This window comes from Anser brachyrhynchus, assembly GCF_964034855.1.
Source record: "Anser brachyrhynchus genome assembly, chromosome: 7".
Lineage (NCBI taxonomy): Eukaryota > Metazoa > Chordata > Aves > Anseriformes > Anatidae > Anser > Anser brachyrhynchus.
The window spans coordinates 24,013,777-24,039,010 of NC_137701.1; the positions used below are offsets into that span (position 1 = coordinate 24,013,777).

General features: G+C 35.1%; 1 protein-coding gene across 1 annotated transcript; it reads left to right on the forward strand.

Annotated features, from left to right (window-relative positions):
* Window positions 1-111: 111 nt before the first annotated feature.
* On the forward strand, window positions 112-25,224 carry GCG (glucagon). The gene is made up of 9 exons (XM_080601321.1): window positions 112-2,128; window positions 7,113-7,209; window positions 7,775-7,956; window positions 12,542-12,642; window positions 13,026-13,187; window positions 14,240-14,293; window positions 15,862-15,999; window positions 18,181-18,324; window positions 19,368-25,224. Exons 4-9 carry the CDS (start codon window positions 12,545-12,547, stop codon window positions 19,390-19,392), a joined length of 621 nt encoding a protein of 206 aa, XP_080457447.1. The 5' UTR covers window positions 112-2,128; window positions 7,113-7,209; window positions 7,775-7,956; window positions 12,542-12,544; the 3' UTR covers window positions 19,393-25,224.
* The last annotated feature ends 10 nt before the right edge of the window (window positions 25,225-25,234 follow it).

Genomic DNA, 25,234 nt, shown 5'->3' on the forward strand with positions numbered 1-25,234 from the left:
ATTCTGCATTCCAAAGCTAGGTGGTCCATTGCAAAGGTATACTGCCAAATGAATACACTTGCATTTGTTAACTATAACTGTAAAATGGGCAAGGACAATGAAAGTAGTACAAGTACCTAATTAACTTCTTAATAAGAACCAGTTTCTCAAAATACATTTATATTTCCAATTTATTGGAAAGAATCCAAGCAGGGATAGGAACACACAATATTTGAAGCCTAAGTATGGATAATTAGCCAGAATTTTGACTGCTGTGTTCAAATTTTATTCAGTTCTTCCTTGAAACCCTGATTCTGCTAAACTCTGTGTTCAGGTTTAAATATGGAAACTGGACATTCATGATAGCTATTTTATCTCAATGTTTTTTTCTGCCTGTGTTCAGTTTATGTGAGCCACATTAGCCTGCTTTTAATCTTCAGCTTGGAATTCACATTAATTCTAATATTGTTCATCCCAGACTGGGGGGAAAAAAATCAAAGGATTTTGCAGGTTTTCTTTGCTTTGTTTCCAGTAAAACTATTTTAGGGAGTCTTTTAAAAACTCTAGAAGCTAATAGTGATTGGAACACATGTATTCTTTTGATTAGTAATTAAATCAGTCCTGTCATAATATAAGAATATGAACAAGATAATTGGCAGGAGATCCTTTTTAGATTAAATGATTCTCTGGTCACATATTTAAAAAATTCTGAGTTAGCTTACTGCATAAGAATTGTCATCTGTCTAATGTAGTATCTCATCTTTGCTATTAGCTAGGGAGGGTACAAAATAACCTGAAAAAGATTGTGGAGTAGCCTTCCCACAAAGAAAGCTGCTTCCTAACTCTTTGAGACTGGTTGCTGCTTCTTTGTGGAAAAGCAAGGCATTTCATTTGACCCTCTTGACAAAAAGATGGGGTTTAGCCAACATCATTAAAATGTAGAAGTGATTTGGTATGTAACGGATTCCTTCATTTTGTTAATGGCAATATCAAATCTGATTTTCCGCACATGAGAACATTCCTCAGACATCTTTATGTAAATGTAGTTGCCAAGCTGTTTGTAATGGTTAAATTATACTTTGATGGGAACTCTTCAGAAAATACTCAATTAGTTCAGGTTTTTTTGGAAACACTGCCAATTATGTGACGTTAATGAGCTTTTTGTTGGTAATGTAATTAAAATTCAACTGCTATAATGGTTAAAGGAAAAAAATATAGCTCTAAGAAAGTTAATGTTAAGCAAATATAACATGAAGTGGGGCTAATTAGATGTTGATTACATGGTCCTATGTGCATTTGCTGTAAACAACAATACTCTCAATAATGTGATTATTTTACAAATAAGGAATACAATTCAGTTGAAATTACTGAGATTTAACTCTCAATTTGTTATATTGATACAACACTACAGAAACTATTGCAAATTTGCGTTGAAAGAGAGGAAAATCAGGTTTTTGTAGCAGATGCTTAAAGGTTTTAGATATCTGAATATGTCAGCGAGAACCCAGAGCAATTTTCAAAATGCATGGTATCAATCTCACATTAATATCAATATATTAAGTTATCTTTAAGTTTCTGCACCTTTATACTTTATTTATACTTCTGAAAAGTCCTGCAAGCCCTAGAGATTTGACCAGATAAACCAACCCATTGTGGATACTACAAGTAATAAAGTAATACAATGCACTGGTCACACCCTGCCCACAGGTCTGCAGTCAGAATCTTCTGGAAGCATTTGAGATAAGGGACATTTCTGGAAAATGTGTCAAACAAAATAACAGAAGGTACCTCTTTCCCAAGGGATGTGTTAGATATTTCATCATTAATTTGCCCGTATGTCTATTTATTTCCTGAGGCAATCAGAGTACACATCTTCCAAACTGTCCAACATTTACTTTGGCTTGTAGGAAGCAGTTACGGGGATAAACCATAAAAAAATTAGTGCATCATGCTGCTGTCATTTTTGCTTCATTGTTTTTCATGTCATTAATTTATTTGCTTTATACAGTGTTCTTGCCAAAGAATGGGAATATGTCTTCAGCAGAGTGTGACGTTTACACTGAGTTGCTGGAATAATGTAGAACCTGAAAACTTTTTGACTGAACAACCATGTATTTTGATGACCTGGGGAAAAATGTCGTAGGATACTGTGAGTGTTTAAAAAAAAAAAAAAAAAATTACAAACATATACAACATATATCAAAGTAGCTGTCCTGTGCTAATAACACGTAATGATGCAGTCATTCATTAGAAATGGTGCAGAGCATTTATAACCTACCACTACAGTATCACACAATGATTGAGGTTGGAAGGGACCTCTTGTCCAATCCAAGATTATCTAGGTGGCTCAAGCAGGGCCACTTAGAGCAGGTTGCCCAGTACCATGTCCAGACAGCTTATGTATATCTCTCAGGAGGGAGACTCCACAACCTGTTTGGGCAATCTGTGCCAGTGCTCAGTCACTCACATAGTAAATAAGTTGTTCCAGACAGAACCTCCTGTTTTCAGTTTGTGCCCATTACTTCTTGTACTCTCACTTGTCATGACTGAAAACAGCCTGGCTCCGTCTTCTTTATACCCTTATTTCAGATAATTATGTACATTTTCCCTAGAAGAAAATGTTTTCTGTTATGCATTGTTTTCTATAATCACAATCCACTTATAACCATCACCAGATATTTTCAAGGACAGTTGTTTGCCCTGATAACCATCACCAGATATTTTCAAGGACAGTTGTTTGCCCTGTTCCTTTTTAATACAGCCTACAGTGTTTAACTACAGTTCTGCAAAAGGGCTTGTCTTGATGAATCAAGCTGAAGCTAACAAAGGGTTGGTTTTATATATGAATAAAAAGTATATGCGTATACTGCAAACATAGAATATGTTATGTAAAAAACAATTCTGGAACACAGCTTACTTTGAAATTAAGAAATGATTTTCACAACATGATTTTCTAAGCTGATGAAAGAGAGTCCTCAAAGTATTGCTTTCCACCTTAGGACATTTTAGAGGATCCAGTTTTCAGAAAATGCTGAGCACTTCCCTATTTTCTTTTTTCTCTTTTGAATAATATTCTCATACTCGAGGTACCCAAAAATATCACTTCAGACAATGAAACTTGGTCTTTGAGACTGTCTTATAAACAAGGTATACTAGCCTCTGAAGGTGGGGCAGTGATATTTTCTTTGAATGAAGAAATAGCCACAGACAGAGCTATTTACAAGTCTGTTTCCACTATAAATCCTGGTTAACTTTTACAAAATAAAGGTAGAGGTGCAAAGCAAACCTGCATTTTCGTCATCTACCTAATGTTGTGTGTATGCATGTATCAATGAGCAATATCATGCTGTATGTATCAATGAACATATAGCATTTCTCATACCTCAAACATGGAAATAAATTCTTTGCTTCACTTGGGATTGCTACGTATGCAAAGAAGAAAAAGTTTGATGTGAAAACGATGTTAGTAGATCAAGTATAACTCCAGCCAGGCTCGAGAACATGGTTAGTGTTATACTCATTTTACTTAGATAGCAAGTAAAATGCAGACTACATTTAATATTTTCCAGTTTGCCAGTCAGTTCTAATTACAAGGCACAGCTGTTTAGTACATTTTATAGTCATTTGAATGCTCTATATTTAATGTGAATAATTCATAGTATTTGCTAAGAGCATTTGGTATTACTTTCAATTATGAACATTGTCTTCTCAGAATGTAAAGTAACTAGTACATACTTGGCCAGCTCTTCTGCTTGCGCAAATTGATGCAGCTCCATTGATTTCAAACGGAGCGATTCCAATTTATTGTCAGTAGACAGTATGGGATATTTGCATAGTTACAATAACTCTGTTTCCTGAGATACAAACCCATAGATATCCATGGCAGTGAGCACGGAGTTGCATGCTGTGGTAAGGTGTGGAGACCCTAAACTAATCCCTCTTTTCAGAAAGTCACTCCTGCTCTCCGAAGTGTAGCCATGGAGTTGCACACATTTGTGTGTTATACATGTATGTACACGTGCATGTGTGTAAGATTTATGCTCCATATGTTTTATGTGTGTATGTGTTTCCATGTATAGGTTGTACTAATTTCCAGAAGGAGAATGAAGGCCACTTCTGCCTGATTATCATGATAGGAAAACAAAAAGGGCTTCACATTCAAGCCTCTGAACTCATGGTTGAGAAGGTTAGGGAGAGAGGGCTTTTGGTGCAATGTACTAAAGAAAAGGCAGTGGTCCTTTAGTCATATCCCAAGATACAGCCTCCTCTCTCCTATCTTCTTTAGGTTTATATATAAAGGTGCTAATAACAACAACAACAAAAAAAAACAGAAAAATTGCGGGTTTTTTTTAAGCATTTTGCAGTGTTGTTTTTCTTCACTTTAAAAAGCAACTTCCTAATTCATTAAAATGTTCAAATCTTGAATATTTTTTAATAATTTTTCTTGTACCAACAATTAAAGAATTAAAAGAAACATACGTGAAAGAGTATGATATTCAGAGTATGTTAGCCAGTGCATTGGTCTAACAAGTGCATTGGTCCTATTTTTATGAAAAAAACATGCCAGCTGGAATTGCTGCTGCTAGGGTATTAGATTCAGTGTGCGTCTGGTAAGAATTCCTCTTACTTTACCTCATCTGTAATTTCCCACACGATTTCTGGTCCAGTAAGTGCAGTATGCTATCCCTAATAGCAGCCATTACCTCGTGCTGAGATGATGGTGTAGGAAACTTTGATTCCCTTCAAATTCCGTGAACCCAAGATACCGATTTTTTAGTGTCTCCAAGTGACACCTGAAAAACATTAAGATGCAACTTTCCCAAAGGCAGGTCACTTTGAGGTTCTGTCTCTTAGTCTGATTCATTTGAAAGTACTGTCTCATCCATGAACTAAAATACAGAAGGGAGTGAGCCCTTGACTTTTGCCTAGAGGAGCAAACTATTGTATTTTATGATGTGAAAGGAAAAAACAGTTCAGGATGTGTACATATGCATGTTTCACAGAGTCATTACAATTTTCTATCTTCTTGTTTGCTGTGCTCTTGAAATATGTATTTCTCTAGATTCAGTTATGGCAACTGACAGGTGCGTAGTTCTTGATGGCAGTTCGCTTCTTTCCTGTACTTTTTATTGTATGTGTATCACCTGAAAAACAAGTAATCAGGCAGTCATCTTCTAGATGCTAGATGACCTGCTAGATGCTATAGCCTGTGTAACAACCTGCCCAATGAGGTGCACTGAGCTGCTCTGTCTCATATGTTTTCTTCCTGAAATCATCCTACTGTAAACAAGGAAATTTATCTGACACAAGAAAATGTACAGAGATAAACAAAAGAAAAGAAGCACCTGTTTCCTGGAGGGGAAGGTACTTTCTTACCTTCTGGCTTCTTTGTTTCGAAAGCTATGCATCTTTAACTCAACATGCAATGAGATATCATCTGTAGCAGTCCATTTCAACAAATAAGTATGTGTCATATTCTGGTGAAAAGAGAAAAAAAAAAAAAAATACGGTCTAAATGGCCCTTTGATCACCATCTACTGTCGTAGCGTGGTACTGCAGAGCTGGAGAACATATCTCCGTGCAGGACAAGCAAAGCTGACCAACTTCGTGGAGAGAGTGCCTTTTAACACTTAGTGTAGGAACTGCGTTTAAAATATGATTTTGCAGTGGAAATCGAAAGTAGATTAAAAACATAATTTTGAAAACAAAGTATCTCAGTGAGATTGGCATCTCATGAAGACAATTAGATTCTGAGCATGAGGTAGTTTCCAGGCTTGTTTTGGTTCCTTTGGTACCGTGTCTTAGATATTACACTGGTGTTTGCCTAGGGAAGGTTGCTATATGGAGATGGGTTGTTAATAGATCATTTCAAACAAAAAAGACTGAAAAGCCAAATTTAATAAATATCTATGCAAATTTGTATATGCTATGCTAATCAATGACTGGGGTTCCATGACTTTGAACATCTGGGAGAGAGAAAAGAATACAATAACGAGCAGGGAGAAAAAGGACATGGAGAAGAGAACATGGAAAACAGAGAAAATGAAGTAGTAATTAATAAGGAGACTGACAAAAAGAGCAAGTAAGGCTTTCTGAAATGACTGAAGGAACTAACTGAAGGCAATGATGAGAGACCCAGAAGCAGTGCTCTCAGCTTTTCAGCAGCATCAGAAGTCACCTGCTTTTTAGCTAGAAATGACAAAATGGGACCATGAATCTCAGTACATGGATCCAAGAGCAGAGAAAAAGTACACTAACACTCCAAAAAAATACAATTGATTTTGTAGACTGAATATTAAGACCTAATGTTTCCCTACACTTGTACTGTGGGTGTACTGGGAGTGTGTAATACAACAAGGCATTTAGGGTAGAACTCTAGGAAGGATCTGTTTAATTTTGTTTTCCACTCTAATATTAGGGTTATTATGTTTGTATACTACTTCAGTTGTACAATATGGGCTATGCCAATCTGGCTATGGTCAACCAGCAGAAAATTACCTCAGTGAAGATTCTTTGCTGGCTTCAAGGAACAGTGTTAGGGGAATTAAGAGGGTGTACTGTAGTATGCATTTTTTGTGCCACAATTAGACAATGGGCCACTCTAGACTGGATCATAGGCTGTCATTTATGTTCAGTGAGATGTCCACCGTGATTCCAGACCCTTCCCACTTCTGAGCAGAAGTGAAACTCAAGTTTGAATCCTTCATATTTACTCTCTCTCCTGGAATGCATGGTATTCTACATATATGATAATTATATTTCTTTTTTTTTTTTTTTTTGCTCTTTTTCATTTTATAAAGGATTATCATGATATACCAAAAAGTCCTTAAAATTCTATAGGAATTTCTTGCAGGGGGATATCTCACTTCTTGCTTCATAGACAGGATAAAATCCCCATATTCATGACTGGCAGATTTTTCAGCTGCAAGGGCCACTGACAAGCTTTGTGTCAATCTCTCCTACCTGTGGTCACGAGATCGCTGAACAGAGTCTTCAGCGATGCTGCCCCATCACAGACATGAAATTGCCCCCATTTATTATTCAATGTTTTAGGATCTTGATAGTAGTTGTACAGAACATACACAGCTATAAAACTTACACCTGTATTTTTTATTATTATTATTTCCTTGTAGGATTGGAGACACATGAGCAAAAGGCTTATCTTGTATAAATCTGTAGGCCACAGTGTGAAACTCAATTTACAATGAAAGTTTGGCATACTGTTCTCCAGTGAGTATGAGTTTTCATGTAACAGAGTTGGCATAATACATCTAAGCGTAATCAAATGTTTTTGTTAAATTTGACCTGTCCATGGTCATGTATGTCCATACAAGTCCATGCATGGTGAGTGGCCATCCCTGTAGTACTTTACATCTCTTCATGTTCATTATACTGGCACAAGGTTACTTGAAGAATTAACCAAGCACTTTGGGGTAGTAATGCTGTTTATTGTTAACAGTGTATTAGATTTATAAATCTTGATAAAATTGTTAGGTTAAGTGATATTATTAATGTCAACAGGACCAAGATTTTGCTCAATACTAAGTATTAAATGTGGCAAATCAGAATTTGGAGAAATTGCTACCTTAATCCAAAGCACCTTTAGCCAAGTGTTTATCATCCTAATGCCCTTCTGCTTGATATTTACTTCTTTGGACATAGCTACCTTACTCCTTTTGCAAATCCATGTTAGCATTGATGTCATAAAGTAAGCAGAATGAATGTGTGAAATTGCTTGTAAAATTATCAAATGAAATGAATAGCAAATATGATGACTTTTTTTTTTTTTTTAAAGTTGAATAAGGAAACTGTCAGCAATGATGCACTCTGGTAATGCTTACTAGAGCTGAACAGTATATATATAAGTCCGTGCAAAAGAGGCAGCTAGGCAGATCTCAGGATCCTCAAGGCTTTCCATAGTTCCAGAAGAGAGAGTAGCCACTCCAACTGCTACATATCACTTCAAAGAATAAAAAGGTAAGATTTATGTGAAATACTAGTACAGTTTGTTTGAGAAAGCTGAGTGTATTTTCTGTATTGTATTGTCCAATACAATACAGGTCCAGGGTCTTTCAACAAATTAGTATTTTCTTCTGTGGTTATACTCATTAATGTTTGAAGTTAATGACATCATCATTTAAATCTTTTAATCTATTGAATTAGTTCAACAGAGAATGATCCCAACATGGGAAATCAACTGTTAGGATTGCAGAAGCAACTGAAAGAAGGAAGAGTAAGCATGTAAAGATAAAAGACAGGCATTGTAATAAGAATTTAAATGTGAAATACATAATTATTGATTTTTCTATTTTTATCTCATATATTTATTTTATCTATTTTTATATCATATATTTAGATTTTTTAAATATTCATTCCTTACAGCTACTTTCTAAATATGAATCAACAGGGATTAAATTGGCATAATGCAAACAAAGTAAATGGGTTTATATAGACACTGATTGAAAACTGTCCAAGACAGCTTGTCACTACATCACCCTACAGATTGCCACTCCATTGCCCTAGCTTCAGATTGGTTTGCCTCAAACAACCGTAATTTTCCTATCACTATAAGATCTTGGAGAGAAATTTTATAGCATAAAAGTAAAAACTAAAACCTTTCAAAAGTTATTGTGATTATTTTATGAAATTTAATTTAGTCTTTTGGTCTGCTATGGATTTCCTTATACTAGAACCATTATCTTTTACAGAACTTTATTCAAGGCATTGCAGTAGGTAAAATAGATGTAAAGCACATCTATTTGAAAAAGTTATTTATTAATAATTAGAAATAATTTCTATCTGCAATTTTCACATTAATAGAAATCTACTTTACTCATTCATACATTTTCATATGAAAGTATTCCCTTTTTTACTGATGTAATTCCATACTTTTTATTTTTAAACTGGAAATAGATACGAATCTGACTTTTGAAAGATTCATTTTTGAAAACTCAGCAAGATTAAGCTAGTTAAAATTGTACCAAAAAAATGTAAAATTGTAGTGTAGAAAAGACATCTGCAATAAAATACATGGGAAAAACTAGAAAACAGATTGATCAAGGAAATAATATCAATTTCTAATTTCAAATGCAAAATAGATGTCACAAGTCAATATTTTCAATAATACAAGTTTCTGATCAAGATTTGAGAGACATTTATTACATACTTTCTGGCAGTTCAAACTGTGGTACGTTATGTTTTTTATCTCTAATCAAAAAGAAAAGAAAACATTTCCATTAGTTTAATATGCATAGGAATAAACCTATTTGGGTTTGGTTGTTGTTTTTTATTTTTTTTTGGGGGGGGGGGGGGAGGTGTAAGATTAGCTTCAGTTTTCCTGCACCCTGACAATAAGAAGATCATATGTATTTTGGCAGTATCTACTAGTGACTTAAATAACTAAAAGCAAATAAAAACTTTCTTCGGATCTGGAAAAAATAAAATTAACAGGAATAAACTAAACAAATAATATTTTTCTGACCATCTCTTATTCTCTACAAAATATGTTTCTGTTCCCCAGAATAAAACAACAAATTGTTACTTTAATAATGTTTTTCCTTTAACTTGTAGAAAAGTGCTCTTGCTGATTTCGGTTACCAGTAACAAGTATTAAACATTGAACAAACAAAACTGATTCTAAATTTTTGAGATAATAATTTGACATAAGTTTAACAGCTGGTCAGTGCATTTGAAATGCTTATTTTATTAATGGCCAGAATTCTCTTACTTGAAGATTTTAATAATGTCTAAAAACTGCATTTACACATCTTCAGATTTTGATTCTCAAAAAAAAAAAATCAGAAAGAAACTAAACATACATTTAACTTTAAACATTCTTAAGGCATAATGTAGCCAATGGTAGCCAGTGAACAGCACTGTTCAGGTTCTGTAGGACTGAGGTATAAGAGAACTGGAAATCTGTTCACTGATTGCAATGGGCTTTGAATATTTATTTATAAGTTTTATATAAAAGAATAGCTTTTGGTATCTGATAGTATTATAAACAGGATAAATTATAAACTGGATAAATGATGAGGCTATTTCTTTCATTCCATGTCAGTGACTTAGGTTTATGTCTAAACTGTATCATGTTTTAACAATGCTACAGGAAAGTACCCAACTTTTTCCAGTTTATCAGGTTAAGTAAAAGTAAAAGTGTAACAGTCTGTTTGTGTACCATTAAGCATGGGAAATTTACTTATATATGCTGCAATAGCCAGACTCTATTTGGTGTCTAGACTCATTTATAGCTATATCAGATAGCATGGGGGGGGGTCATTACAGTGCAGCCAAACCATTTTTGTGATCACGACAAAGTTACCTCCCAAAGAATAAGGCAAAGCTTTTGTTCCATTGTTGGAAGACTACGAAATGTGAAATTATGCATTCTGGAGGACTGACATTGGATGTCAGTGTTGCACCACCAAATTACAGCTCCAAATGAAACAGCAAAAAGAGAGTTCTATGCTATAGCTAGGATTATAATAAAACGGAATGATTGCATGGCCACTGCATTATTTGTTGGTACTATAGGCAGGATATATGTAGGTGTAGAAATTAAATCTCATATATCAGGGCATTACAGAAGGCAGAAAAGAGTCACCATACACACTAGGAAAAACAAACAAATATATTGTCAGTAGCTTTTGATGGAGACAATGAAATCATCTCCATTGCTTAGCAGTACAATCCACCAGGATCGATTTATGTTCCCATTTTTTATCAAGATTTTATTAAGGTTTAGATTCAAGATACTTCAGTATTTTGATACTGACATTGAGGTATTGTAGTAAAGTATTTATATTAATCATTACGATTATCTTAAAAATTAGATCTCACAAAATACTAAAAACAATATCTTCTTCCTAACCGTAGATAAAATGCCTGCCAACAGTCGAGACTTACAACTTCATTTCATAATAGATGGAAGAAACAAACTTTAAAAAAAAATCCTGCTCTGAAGCTGGGGCATACTAGTGGGACAGAGTAGAAGTCCTACAGCAGCAGGACTATTGATGCTGTAGTAAACTTTTTGTACAGCTCAGTGCAGAGCCATGTCCAAATCTCAAAACAGAGTAATTCATACCTTCTCTACATATAATTTCTTCATAACTTTCATATGGCTTCCTCCAGCCCATAGTATATTTAAATCCAGCCTGTTGCAGCAAGGCATTACCACAGAGAATAGACGTTTACTCTCAGGCTGCCTTATTTTATAAATCATTGAATTTAAGCAAATAAAGTCATTGGAGCTGGAGGAGTTAAATGCAGATTACATTTAGTGGGGAGGTTGTTTTTTTTACTGGGTCTTAGTCTGCCACGTATAACTTTACTTCAGTGCACTCATATTTCATATATCCCTATCTTTTTCAGGCTGTAACATAAACTTCCATAGAAAAATGTCATGGATGGCAGAAGGGCTCTTTCAAATACTCAAATATCAGTCCAAGTGCATGATGATGATATTATTTCCAGTGACATTTTGCTCTTGTGAACTCACTGCAACTTCTGTTGCTTTTAATGTGATCTATACTGATTTTAAAGTTAGAATGATTTACTATTCATCATTCATTTAATTGGCATTTACTCATTGAATGAATGGTATATTTAATTTCTTTGTCAAGGTCAAAACACCTAACGTTTTAAATTCATTTTCTTTTCTATACAGTCATTCCAGAAATTTAAGGGATCAAAACCAATAAACAATAAATACTAACTGATTTTGTAAGTAGATTTCCTCGTTTCCTGTTTATACAGATGCCCCCAATGCAAAGCACTTTTGAGACTATTAGCCATCAGCTGCTCATAGTCCTTTTTGCACCGGGTTTTGTGAGCCCAAAACGAATAGCATTTCGTTTTTCAGGATTATATGTCAACAGGCTAATATTAGTACATTAAATAATGAAAATCATAGCACATAGGGAATTAGGAAGAACATTTTTCCCACTGGTGACTATTCACTAAAAGTGAACTGTACTACTTGTGTGAGTAAACCAGTCACTAATTCAAGTACTAAAGAATCGCCTATCAATAAGCCATTCACTCCAGAGGCCTACTACTGCAATATGTTTTATTTCCAAAAAGGAAGAAAGTTAAAGGAACATGGAGGGTCAGGAAGAACGAATGAGGAGCTGCTGATGTGACAAGGTTCTTGACAGCAATTTGCCTTTTTTTTTTTTTAATAGTAAATGAGATGGAAAAATATAAAAGTCACAGCAATACCCTAATTTTGCTGTAAAACAATGTTATAGAAACAGATTGAATGTTTACCATCAGAAGAATGCAGAGCAAAGGAGATGCAGACCTTTATAATCATATTACAGAGGAAACTGAGGATGCAGCTAGTCTCAGCTCTCCTTGCAGTCTGGAACACAGACTAAAGCCTAAAGATATTAAATCTTGAATGCCTACCCAAGGCACTGTAATCTCCATCCAGTTACACAAGGTCTCAATATCTTCAAGTTTAGATCAGCATTAAGGATCTCTCTTTTTGATATAATTGATTCAGTGGTATGTAAAGATGATTACATTTTTCTTTGTTGCCTTATTTCTGTTTTTACAGGCAATGAAAATGAAAAGTGTTTATTTTGTTGCTGGGCTCCTATTAATGATAGTTCAAGGCAGCTGGCAAAATCCTCTTCAGGATACAGAGGAGAAATCAAGGTAAATTCTGTAGATTGAACTTCTAGAAACCCTTGGCCTTAACTTTGTTTTCTTATAGTTCAAAGCAAAACATGCTGTGACATATATTATTCAAAGTACTTAATCTACCATTGGAACTAGGAAATTTTTAATACTTCAAAGTGAGGCACAGAAGTTTTCACTATTTTAAACAATAGCTGCCTTAGTTATCCAAGAAGACCTTGCAACTGTGCAGTATCCAACCCACTATATTGATTAATTTTACCAGCCAGCTAGTAATCAATAATATGGCACTTTTTTTTTTTTTTTACCTTGTAAGACTATAAAATGATATGGTTAAAAGAAAAGTCAGTGTACAATGTACTATAATCATTGTCAATTAACAGGTTCTAAACTTTTCTCAGATCATTCAAAGCTTCCCAGTCTGAACCGTTAGATGAATCTAGACAGCTGAATGAAGTGAAGCGTCATTCACAAGGTACATTCACCAGTGATTACAGCAAGTACTTGGACACCAGACGAGCTCAGGATTTTGTGCAGTGGTTAATGAGCACTAAAAGAAATGGGTAAGCCTTTTTGCTTACATTGCTATAGATCTCCATATACAGAAAACAGCCCAAAATCTAGTACCTGTCTGAATTCAGTTTCTTGATTTCAGCTTCCCATCACAGGCCATGTATAACCATCAAAGGACTAATGTACTTAAGGAAAATTTATATATATAATTAATATGTTATTAGAAATGAGGGGTATGTGCAAAATCAGTCAAAAGGATTTGGATAAATCAAGCGTAGTGTCTTGATAAATCAAGTGTATGTGATGTACCACCCAAACTGAGACTATATCAGCTTCTTTGGGACAGATTGTTTCAGTGAATCAACTTATTTCAATATGAATCATGTCAGTAAATATAATATAAATATGTCACCTTTGGACCTTAATAAAACTTTCCATGGTTACTCTAATCCTGAAGTTTCATTTGTGAAAAGGGAGCTAAGGTTTAATCTTTATTGACTGCTGGATTACAAATACACTATTAAGGTGTAAATTGGCGTGTCTTTTTAAAGATACACTTTGCTTAAACACAAGCTACCAAGCTGAGAGCAAGAATAATGTAAGAGCGTGTAATTCTGTGCCCTGTGTTCTAGAAAAGATCTGTCCACAGAATAAAAAAATCCATTTAAATCCCTGTGGGAGCCTTTAAAATATAAAGTAATAATTTCTAGATATTGTATTAATTTAAATTATAGAATTATAGAATAGTTTGGGTTGGAAAGGACCCTAAAGATCATTTAATTCCAACCCCTTCAGGTGAGGCGGCAGGGACACCTCCCACTACACCAGGTTGTTCAAAGCCCCATCCAGCTTGACCTTAAACACTTCCAGGGATGGGGCATCCACAGCTTCTCTGGGCAACCTGTTCCAGTGCCTCACTAACTTCATAGTAAAGAATTTCTTCCTTAAATGTATAAGTCTAAAAGTATTTATAATATTCATCCATCAGTCATGGTTGTTTATGATAATATTTAAATAATAACCAATAGAAACTTATCATGCTCATGCATGCTCTGCAATGTACTGGTAATTATAATCTAATGATTGTGGAATTCCACTACAGCCAACAAGGACAGGAGGACAAAGAGAACGACAAATTCCCGGACCAGCTCTCAAGGTATTCTAGTTGCCACAACTCATTACTCAAAAACAAGTCAACCTCATTTCCTCATTTTCCGTTAAACAAGAAAGAAAACTAGTATTCTTTACAATGTTAATATAATCCAAGAAATACCTATCAAAAGAAATTGTTCTGCACTTATTTTTTATGAGGAAAGAAAATGTCTGGTATTTATTCCTGTACCTGTGTGCTATATCTTCAGGGAATGCAATGGCTTGAGAACAACAGATTTAAGGAAAGAACATACCAAGTAATAAAGGAGAGTAGAGAATTAAAAAAAAAATACAAAAAAGGTTGCCAAAAATCATTGTGTTAAGGGAAAGAAAACCAATTAGAATACTAAGGAAGGGCAAATTGCCAGGCATCAAGTTTTCGGGGGCTGATAAAACATGATACAATGTTTGGCCCTCAGTGCTCTGTCAAATTTTATACAAATTGCTCATAACAGAAAAGGAGAACAAAAGACCTGCTGGAGGTCAAAATTTTATTTCCTGACAATGATTCTGGGAGAGGGTTTGAGGGTTTCAAAATTTGGAGCAAACAATAACAAAAAACACTAAGTGTTTTTGCAAAATAGATTTAAATACCTATATCCATTCTACCTTTTGTTAGAAAATCCAGAGAGGGCAGCTTGGATCACAAAGATCTTTCCATTCAAAACACTGTTGATATAATACAAAATCTGTGATAATTTTTCAGCTTCAGTGAAACAGCATATCTCAACAAAATTAACATTTCATCAAAAATGTTCCAAACTAGAGTTAGCATGCTGATGGAAAATGCAGATGGTACTAAATTGGGAGGAATGGTGAAATCCCAGGAAGACAAAATATAATAGAAAGTGCTAGAGGCCGTGAAAATTGGGCAGAAATTAGCAAATTCTGAAATAGAAATTTGAGGGAACTTATCTGGGGAAAATATTCCAAAATATGTTTACTTCTCAGTGCAGTGTGTCTTCCTAAGGGCCAGTGTGACATAATTTTGCCATATCAGAGAAAAAAGCATGGTGGGGGGGAGGTGATTTTCTTTATTAAGCTGGAGATGATCAGGTTTGAAATTGTTCAAAGATTATCACTTGGTTGGAATGATGTGTGTCCACAAAGCAATTCAAAGTGCAGCAGACTGATATCAAAAGGGGTTAAGTCTGAACAGTTTGGCTAAGAAGTGCTGAACACAGGAGGACTGGCTTAATGGAAGTTTTAGGTGAGTGCTTATTGAGTAGTCTTATTGAGGTAACAAAAAGTATATCTGTAGAATACTATAAAGTTTGTTGAGCAGAGCCAATTAGTCTAGCAGAAAACCTTTCCAATGCAGCTTTATATGCTTTCAGCACCTAATTTGATTTGTTTAGAACTAGTTCAGTTATTTCTACACAAAACTGTACTGTATAGCACAGGCATTGCTTTTAGAACTGAAAGTCAAAAATACCAAGAGTAATTTCAGAAGCAAAGAAAACCCCTCTCTCTAATAAGAAATGTTAGTTTAGTGGGGAATATAAATTAATAGAAGTTAAAAAATTGTAGTCAGTAATGCAGTCTGATCCTACAGTATTGCTCTTCTTTCAGCAATGCAATCTCCAAGCGTCATGCTGAATTTGAGAGACATGCTGAGGGCACCTACACCAGTGATATCACCTCTTATTTGGAAGGTCAAGCTGCCAAAGAATTCATTGCTTGGTTAGTGAATGGACGAGGAAGAAGAGAGTAAGAATCCATCCATTCCTATTACTAAATTTTGCCATGCTTTCGAGGTTAGAAATCAAGTCTGATGAAATCTTGATGTGTTTTTGATGATTCTTGCTGTACTTCACATTTTCCTTTTGTAATAGAAGACATTCTGTGAGTGTTAGACTACCATTTTAAGTTACTGAGTTCAAACACATTGAAACAAACCATTTCAGTATGCTGTTACACTCTGAAAGGTCAAGTTATATTTAAGGTCTACATATCTAAAACTAAACCAGACCTTCCTCCACTTATAACCTTTCCCACTTCACACAACATTGCTTACAGTCTCCTTAACTCTCATTGACTGAGATAATTCAAGTCAGTGTCATCTTAAATTCCTTTCTCTCTTTTTTATTTTTTTTCCCAACCTCTGCAGTCAATTTTTCCCTCTGCAGTATTTCCAAGATTAAATTTTTACCAATGTCACTGCCACCACAGCTGTCGTTCATGCTCTGGTGATCACTCCCAGCAGTTACTGGTGTCTTCTTTTTCTCTTCTTATGATCGACAAATTCTCCCCAAGCTGCTGCTGCCAAAATAACCATCATTTCCTACAACTATATCTTATCTTCATTTTTAAGACACCTCTACTTCTTTTGCTGTGGTTTACAGTTTCCGGGACTCACAGATCCACAGTTTTGATTTACCTGCATCTCTGATTTCTTTCATGCTTATCTTGCTCTTCATATTGCATATTTCTCAAAACCAATTCACTACATTAGCTCACTCATGATCTTGTATCTTTTTTTATGATAGTCTTACACTTGGAACAGCCTTAGCTTCAGTCTCCTTCAGGCACTTTCTGTCTTATCATAGTTCCAACTCTGCATGGTTAGGAGTTACACCATGCAAATGCCACTGCCCACCTTTTAACTGTTCTGTATTTATATGTGCCTTTAGACTGTAAGCTCTTCGGGGCAAGGATTTCATCCTATAATTATATACTCTACTAGCTGTAAAGTATTATGTAAGTCTTTCATTCTATATAAAAATAATAAATAACAATAACAATAAAATATCATCTGTAAGACAAGATTGTGTGTTGTAGTCAAGGAAGACTAATTAGGTAAAAGTAAATTTTGGAAATAATGATGATTTCCTGAAAAAAATAGTGATTTCCTGGGTTAAATGAATGAGGTCAGCTATACAGATAAGGGAAAGGTTGGTGCCACTTCATAGTGATGTTCAGATCTGCAGTTGTTTTTTCTGTCCTTTTATTTTCATGAGCAGAGATAGGGTATTTTAGTATTTGTAAGAAAGAGAGATTACAACTGAGCTGTGATGAACTGAGCTTAGAAACCTAGATGGACAATTACATACAGAGCAGCCTCCTGCTTCCCAGTATTTAGTATTATTTGTAGTCAGACGTGCATATAGCCTTCCCTAAAATCAGTGCATGAAAAGAGACAGTCTGCATGTCACTGATCCCAGAGCATAGTGTGCTTCAGTATCAGCACACCTTATTGGAACCCATTAAAATCTCCCTGTATTTGATGGGTTGAAACAAGCTTTCTAAATAAAGCCCTTGACACAACAATTTTTCAGTAGTCAAAAAGGAGGAGAGCAAGAATTGGGATCTGATTCCAAATACAAAATTCAATTGTGCAACAACAACAACAACAACAAAAATTATACATATATTTTAATTCAGGTATTTTACACCCTCCAAAATTGCTGCTTTTAACTGTCTAAATGCTTATGAAATATAATTGTAAGTATAAAACTAAGACTTTGTAAATCAAACAAAAAAATTGTATGAAAATGCGACTATAATTTTTCAGTACTGATATTTCTTTAAAAAGTATTCTTAGTAAATCTCCTGTGAGTTTTATTGATGCCTAGTCTACTTAGCGTAGACTGAGTTATGGTTTTACATGTATGGTTTTTTCAAAAAAATGACAGAGAGGAATCTAGACTTACCTAAATGAAGAGTCCTGCCTCGTAAAGGGAAATTTATTCTTTCTTCTGTTGTTAAAATAATGCTTCAAAATATGTTCTGATATGCTTCGTGCTATACTTAGCCATAACATCTGGCTCAACCTTTAATTCCTTAAAATCACAGGAAATGTGCAGTGTATTAAGATCCTATAATAAGGCCCTCTTAAACAGTTTGTTTATTTTGATCTGCAAATTGTTTCATAATTTCTTCCCTTTGAAGTTTCCCAGAAAAAACTCTTGTAGCTGAAGAAATGGGCCGAAGATACGCAGATGGCACTTTCACAAGTGATATCAACAAAATCCTGGATGACATGGCTGCCAAAGAGTTCCTAAAATGGCTGATTAACACAAAAGTTACCCAAAGGTGCTTGAATTTTGATAATATTTATATTAATATACCGGGGTTTTAAATGTATTTGTCACACGTAGGGAAAATACAGCTCATTTTTCTCTTAGCTATTGAGATATGTGTAAATATGTTACAAACTTTATGTTACAGACAGTGCTGAACAAGGATAAGACACTATACGCAGAAGCCATTCCAAATACAAATTGTATTTTGCATCAGTGGTGAACCTGGTGAACCTATTTAATAATTTTCTATTTAACTTCAGGGGAGCTTTGCCACTTAATGTTGCCAGAAGTAAGGTCATATTAAATTACTGAAAAATAAAATTCTCCTTTGCCATGGGCATTATAAAATCAGAAATGTTTATTGGGAAAATGACACCAAATTCCTTATTCTTTAAAGACTGTGATATAAAACTGCCTTAAATTGTCACTTGCCATTAGGAAATAAAGTACTGTTATATGAGTTCCTGATGGCTAACAACTTAAGAACCCTGTTTTAGTTTTGCTGTAAATAGGTAAATGCTGATGGAAAAGCAACATTTTCTATCTGAGCTCTGCAAACAAGTTAATATTTGAGGATTATTTGTTAACATTAGCAAAGGATTTCAAAAAAATAATAAAATGCCCACTTGAGGTACATATGAATGGCAAGATTTTCTGAAATGTTGGATATCCATTGCAAAAGTTTATTACTTTTAGTCTTTTAACTACTAAAGGACCTAAAATCACTAGTTGATCTTGGAAATCTGACACAAGACATACTGTCTCAAAAAAATGTAGAAGTTATCATTCAAACACAGTTTTGACTAACTTTTTCATATTTTTGTGTTTGTTTGTGGTTAAGCATTGAAACAATTTAAGATAATCATCTATGTGAGACTACTAAAAAGGTTTTCCTTTAGTAGTAATTGTTTTCATTCCATTATTAGAGAGAGGCATTGAGGAGTTTGTGGAACTAACATCTACTAACTCTTAACAAGAAAAAATGTTTAACAGGAATTTCATAAATCTTGGGAGATTTATAATATGTTCTAATTGCCTTTTTTTTTTTCCCAGAGATCTTTTGGAAGAATACCAGTAAAAATGCAGAACAAAAACGGGATAAATGAAGATCTTCACTGCATCAACTGCCAGTTATTAAGAGATTCTGAAATCTGTATTGTCATTTACATTGGGTGTAACAAAGCTATGTCACCTTGCATGCCAGGAATTAATTGTAGTGTTGTTTAGTGTTGCCAAAAGACTACATATATGGAATACCTGTTGTCTAAGGGATGGCTATCTTAATAGCTTTAAGACTATGAAAGTTCCACATTTTCATATTTTCCATTTATTACGACTGAAATAACTCCATTTATATTTACATATGAAATTATTTTTCTAAAAAGCTGACATACAATGATTCCATCATCAATTATACGCGATATTTTTAAGGGTCTGGCAGTTGCAAATGTCTGAGAAGTGAATATCCCTGTTGAAACCTTTGTTATAAAAAGGCTAAGCTTTAAGGATATTAAATGATAGCCTTAAATAAATTTTTTCAAGCTTCTTTTCTGTTGACTTTTAATGTGTATATCCCTTCTGCCTGTTTTCATTTTATTCTAATATGTTAGTGTCACTGAGATCTTGGAAGTGGTTTGTTTGGAATGATAAAACTAAATCAATGTTTTGTTTCGTCATTTTTCTCCATAATGATTTCCTGAAAAGAGCTGTATGAACTTTGCATTATCCTTAGTTGAAAAAGAAATAATGTAAGATGAAGCTAGAGGTGGAAGCAAGACTGAACAGTACTCGTTAGCATAAATTGCTGTTTCTCAGCAAAAGCAGAAGGACAGTTCTGAAAGATGTTAAGTGCAATATACTTTCTTAATAGTGGAAACTCTGCCACCCAGTTTCTTCAGGTTTTATATGATTGCCAAGTAACACCAGCTTAAATGGCCCTGGGATCACTCTTATCTGTGTTGCATTCTTTTCTTCCTTCTTCCTCTGAAAACCATTGTGCCCATCATCTCTTGCAGTTAGCAGCATTGTACTATAACATATTAGAACAACTGTTATTTCAGTAACCTATGCCTTCTCCATTCTGGTCTCAGTGTTTCTAGCAGTCCAAACTCTTTTATACTCTCAGTTGGCCAGGACAGATTTTTGTAAGTACAGTAGTAGCTGCAACTCTCAAACAGACTCGGTTGCTTTTATGCACCTATTACTTCTTATGAATCCCCTTTTGATCCCCTATGAACTCCCCTATGAACTCCCTTTTCTTCCTTTGCCATAATAGCAGTATGCCAGATATCTATACTAAAATGCCCTGATGGACAAGTGGTTTAAGAGAAAATCAAAGGGCTTACTTAGCAAGTATCTAGTAGAAATTGATATGATACAAGACAGGTGTTGGATCAGAATTGGAACCTATAAATTTTGCTAAGAATTACTAGTATTGTTTGGAGTCTCCTTTGTTTTTCAAAGACACCTGCAATTTTCAGTAGTAGTCTGGAATCCTCCCAAGGTGCTATAAGGCACCAATATTCTGTAATTTCAGATCAGGACTGATCATACCCAACTTTGCACCTAGAACAGTTTTTTGACAGCAACAGATAGCTTTTCTATTAACCCAATTTAAAACTATTAAAACTCAAGAGAACTTTGCTCTTAAAAAACCTATCAGAGCATTCAAAATATCACTGGAGATTAAAAGGGGGGAAGGGGGAAGGAATGTAAATGTGTTGTATGTTTAACCTAATTTGCATAGAGTGGTTTGATACCAAGTACTTTGAAAACTTTAAAAGTTTCAGATACACACAGTTGGATCCATATGGTCCAAGCTGAAATGTTACAATTAACTCTTTTATTTCTATAGACTGAGAAAATGTCTTCAATGTGTTTTATTCCATTATGTCCAGGATATTCTGTATTCTGAAGGTCAGGTTTCCTGAATTACCAATCCTTTTGTTGTGTCTGTCCCCAGTGTACTTGAGTATCTCTTGATGATGGCTTTGTCGTCTATGTAAGTATTGTTTTCCACATTTTTACAAATTATGTTTTTATGAACAGAGTGGATATAAATAACTTTCTGAAAGTTATGCAGGTTGCTTGGAACACAGCAAAAACTGTAATTTTTTTAACTGTAATTTAAACTGTAATTTTCTGAGTCCCAATTTAGAGCATGAATCAAGACAGCCTTTCTTCAGAAATCAGATGAAGTTGAGCAAGCTCCAGAAGTTCCAAACACAAGTTTTAGCACAACTGTACTAGGAGTTACATATCCTGAAATGACAAGGTCATCTGGAATCAAGAACAAGGTATGTGCTGAATATTTCTTGTACATACTAGATGTAATTAAATTAATGGTAGCATTCACTTCTTCAAAAAGTGTTTGTACTAGACAATAGCTATCCATGTCTTCAGGCTGAGAGAAAGCAGAATAGCTGCAGCAGTAAAGGCTACAGAGAATTGCTATTTATATTTTAATCTTAATTTTGTACTCTAGTAAGGGAGAGATATCTCCCTTCTAGGCCTTTTGCTGTGAGTGGTATATTTGTAGAAAAATTTAGGAATTTGAGAGTGGACTTGAGACTGCTTTTAAATAATAAATGTTCTTCAAAGTCTCCAGGCAATGAAGCAATAGCTGTCTGTTATTATTTTGATTGCATTCCCTGTGGTCCTCTGCTTGTACGAGGGGGGCTTCAATTTGCTCTGTATAAGTAAAGGAAGGGAAGTGTGACTGCCTAAGAGAATCTTGCTCAGGAGCATGTTGCAGCATTACTTACAGGGCTACACCCTCATCCACTCTCAGAAGCATTAATCCTTCTTTCACCCTTTTCAGTCAAGGACCAAAACTGCATACAGCTTGCTAAAATCAAATGTCCTGGTGTGCATAAGGGATCTTGACTTGTATGCTATGAAGGATGACACTGTTGTGATGCCTCTCTACACCTTGAGTAAGATTTATGTCTACAAACAGAGTTAGGCTATGGATCCCATCTTATGTGAAACACACTGTAAATGTATCATAGATGCAGCTTATGGTGCAAGATCTATTTTTTTTGTTTTCATTCTCTCCACACTGACTTCTTCACTCTACTAGAAAACTGAACCTTTTACCTTCTTTAAGCTGTATGAAAACAGTACCACTGCGCCAGATACTTTGACTCTGTTGTGTATATGCAGTTTCTAAAATTGCAGTCATGCACATATTTAGATGCATTCATGCACACAGAGTCCTCTGTGTCTCTACATGTGCTACCCAGAATTTCAGTGACTTTATATTCAAAAGTGTTCCCAATATTTTCTCCTTTATTAACCATATTTAGATCTTAATTGTACAACTTCCTTCCTATTCCAGTCTATTTGTTAAGCATCTGGAAAAATAAGCATGTTCAAGAAAAAAAAAAAAGAGAACTAATTGTAATTAAATATCATACTTCAATTTTCTTTCTTTCTTTTTTTTTTTTTTTTAACCCTTTTCATCGGAATACAAAAAAAAAAAAAGAACAGAAACTTGAGATACTCTAACCATTCAACCATGCTCTGTGGGCATGTGACAAGAATTTTCAGTTGCCAGGAAATTCATTTTTTAAAGAAAAATACATAAACTTGAAAGAACTGAATGACGGCTGCTACTAGCCACATCAAAATGATTGTTCCAATGATATAACTACAGGAAGCAAGTTGTTTGTTTTTTTTTTCCTCATTTGTTTTCCTTATTTACAGTTAGCTCTCTTCATAATAGTCTCATTGTAATGATGAATTACCAAACTGTCCTTATGCTATTTCAGCTTCAAAATGTAAAGAAACAAAAGGAAATTCCTGGGCAAAAAAAAAATATATATATATATATATTTGTTATCAGAAGATACATTTCACTCAAGTGAAGCTTGAACACTCTTCAGTGCTAAAAGCACTTTTGCTTTCTCTTCCTCACAGCACATTTGAATTGAGCCATGGAATTAGCTTAAAACTTTTTCCAGTACTCACTTTGTCTCGTGTAGCCACATGTCGAGACATCTGGAATACATTATTGCATCTGTAAAATAGACTGCATATATTTTAGTCCCAAACAATTTTTTTTGTTGTTGTTCTGCAGAACAGAGCTTAATTTTTCCATTTTTCCTGTTGGACTTCTCCAGATATTTCTGGAGGGAAGACTCAATTAAATAGAGTTATAACAAAGCCTTGAGTTTTACTGAGGCTAGAAGCCTGAAAGAGACATCACATCTGGCATATCCACCATGTGTTCAGTGAAGCCAGCCTTAAGGCTGAAAGCTGCATTTTGGTTCTTTCTAGTAGGTAGCTCTTAGTTATACAACTTGCTTAACCTCGTTCTTAACGAATACTTTTGTGTTCAGCATACAGTATGATGAACAGCTATGGTTTCTCAAATTTTATTGTGTAGCAGCTACTGCTGGATATTCATTTCATTAATCTCTTGGCATCATATTAACACATCTGATTGCAAAAGAACCTCATGGTATAAAGGAATTTGAAATATTTGGCTGGAGTCACTTTTTAGGTCTCAGGCTATCACAAAAGACAATCAGACAGAGCACCCAGAAGCACAACCATTACAAACATTTTTGGGATCACTGATATTTTGATTAAACAAGAGGAACTTGAGATTCTTCCAAGGTGTAGAGAATCAATGGTAGCTACTATTGCAATTAAATGGAAAGCATATTCTGCTACCTTTACTCTTAATGGAAAATTCAGGTGGTTCTCAGTACACAATCTGGTCCCATAAACTTCCATAGTATGACCAGAGTCAGAAACACAGTAGATTAATAGGCATCTTGGTCTTAGAAACATAAATCCAAATTTGCAGAAGTATTTAAAATTATGTACCCACGGGACCTAGCAGAAGCTAGGCATATGTTTTGTCAGTGGAGGTCTTCTTAGAATAACCACTGAGAAACACTAAAAGCTTGCAGATAATCTCTCAATATATTATTGAGTTGCAACTTGGCTATGAAAAGCTTGTGAGCATTCAGGTGCATTTTACCAGAGGACTGAGATGATACCTTGACCATGCTACACTTTAAGACATAGGATGGTCACCATTTAAATGCTTTGAACATAGAAAACGAAGCATACGTTGGCTGGTTATATACGTTTTGATTCCTGCTCACTGGGAAAAGGAAAATTTACCTCAGGGGGGGTTGGTTGTTTTGTGTTTGTTTTGTTAATGACATGAGTCAGGCACATAATGGTACAGTGTACTAGCTAGGTACTGAATATTCAAATGGACCGGTAAGACTTCTGAAACTATCTCACAGCATACAGGGGATATTAGTTTGAAATGTAACGTGAAAGACTGCCACTTCGCTATAATTTTACTTTTTAACAGTCCACTGTGGGCTCATCTGTACAACAAAATTAGCGATAAGCAAGCTGTGAATTTCCACCATGTTAGATACTATGTTGCAAACTTTGTCTTCTGTTCTTAATTTAAACTTCCATTTTGCAGACTTACACAACGATCTACCTTTTATGACAAGAACCAGTACTAAAGAGTGTAATATAAACCCTTTTTTAACTGCATTTTTATCAGTCTTTCCAGAACTCGATTGTCAGAGAAGAAGTTCAAAGAGTAAAAACCTGAAATGCTGGTGTTATTAAGTCATTAAGAGCTTTGCCGTTGGCTTTTGAAGACAATTCACTTCTGGGACCTCCGTTCGGGCATTATCTGCTTTCCTACAGAAATCCTTTCGGTGTCAAGGGTCCTTCCTCTCCAACGTACAGCTTTGTTACCCCGCTCACAGCGTTTGAACCGAAGGCGAAACCACAGCTCAGAGAAGCCCCGCGAAGCTACGGAGCCAGCAGGAAAAACGTGATCTCGCTCAGCCCCCAGCGCCTGCCGCTGCTCGCTTCCTGCAAGCGGCAGCCACCCCCGGCCCCCGTCACCCAGGCGCCCAGCCTTGCTCCGAGCC

Coding starts and splice junctions, on each gene's coding strand:
- GCG (XM_080601321.1), top strand. CDS start 12,545: ATGAAAATGAAAAGTGTTTATTTTGTTGCTGGGCTCCTATTAATGATA. Junction 13,188..14,239: donor ATGAGCACTAAAAGAAATGG/GTAAGCCTTTTT, acceptor ATTCCACTACAG/CCAACAAGGACAGGAGGACA. Junction 14,294..15,861: donor TTCCCGGACCAGCTCTCAAG/GTATTCTAGTTG, acceptor CTCTTCTTTCAG/CAATGCAATCTCCAAGCGTC.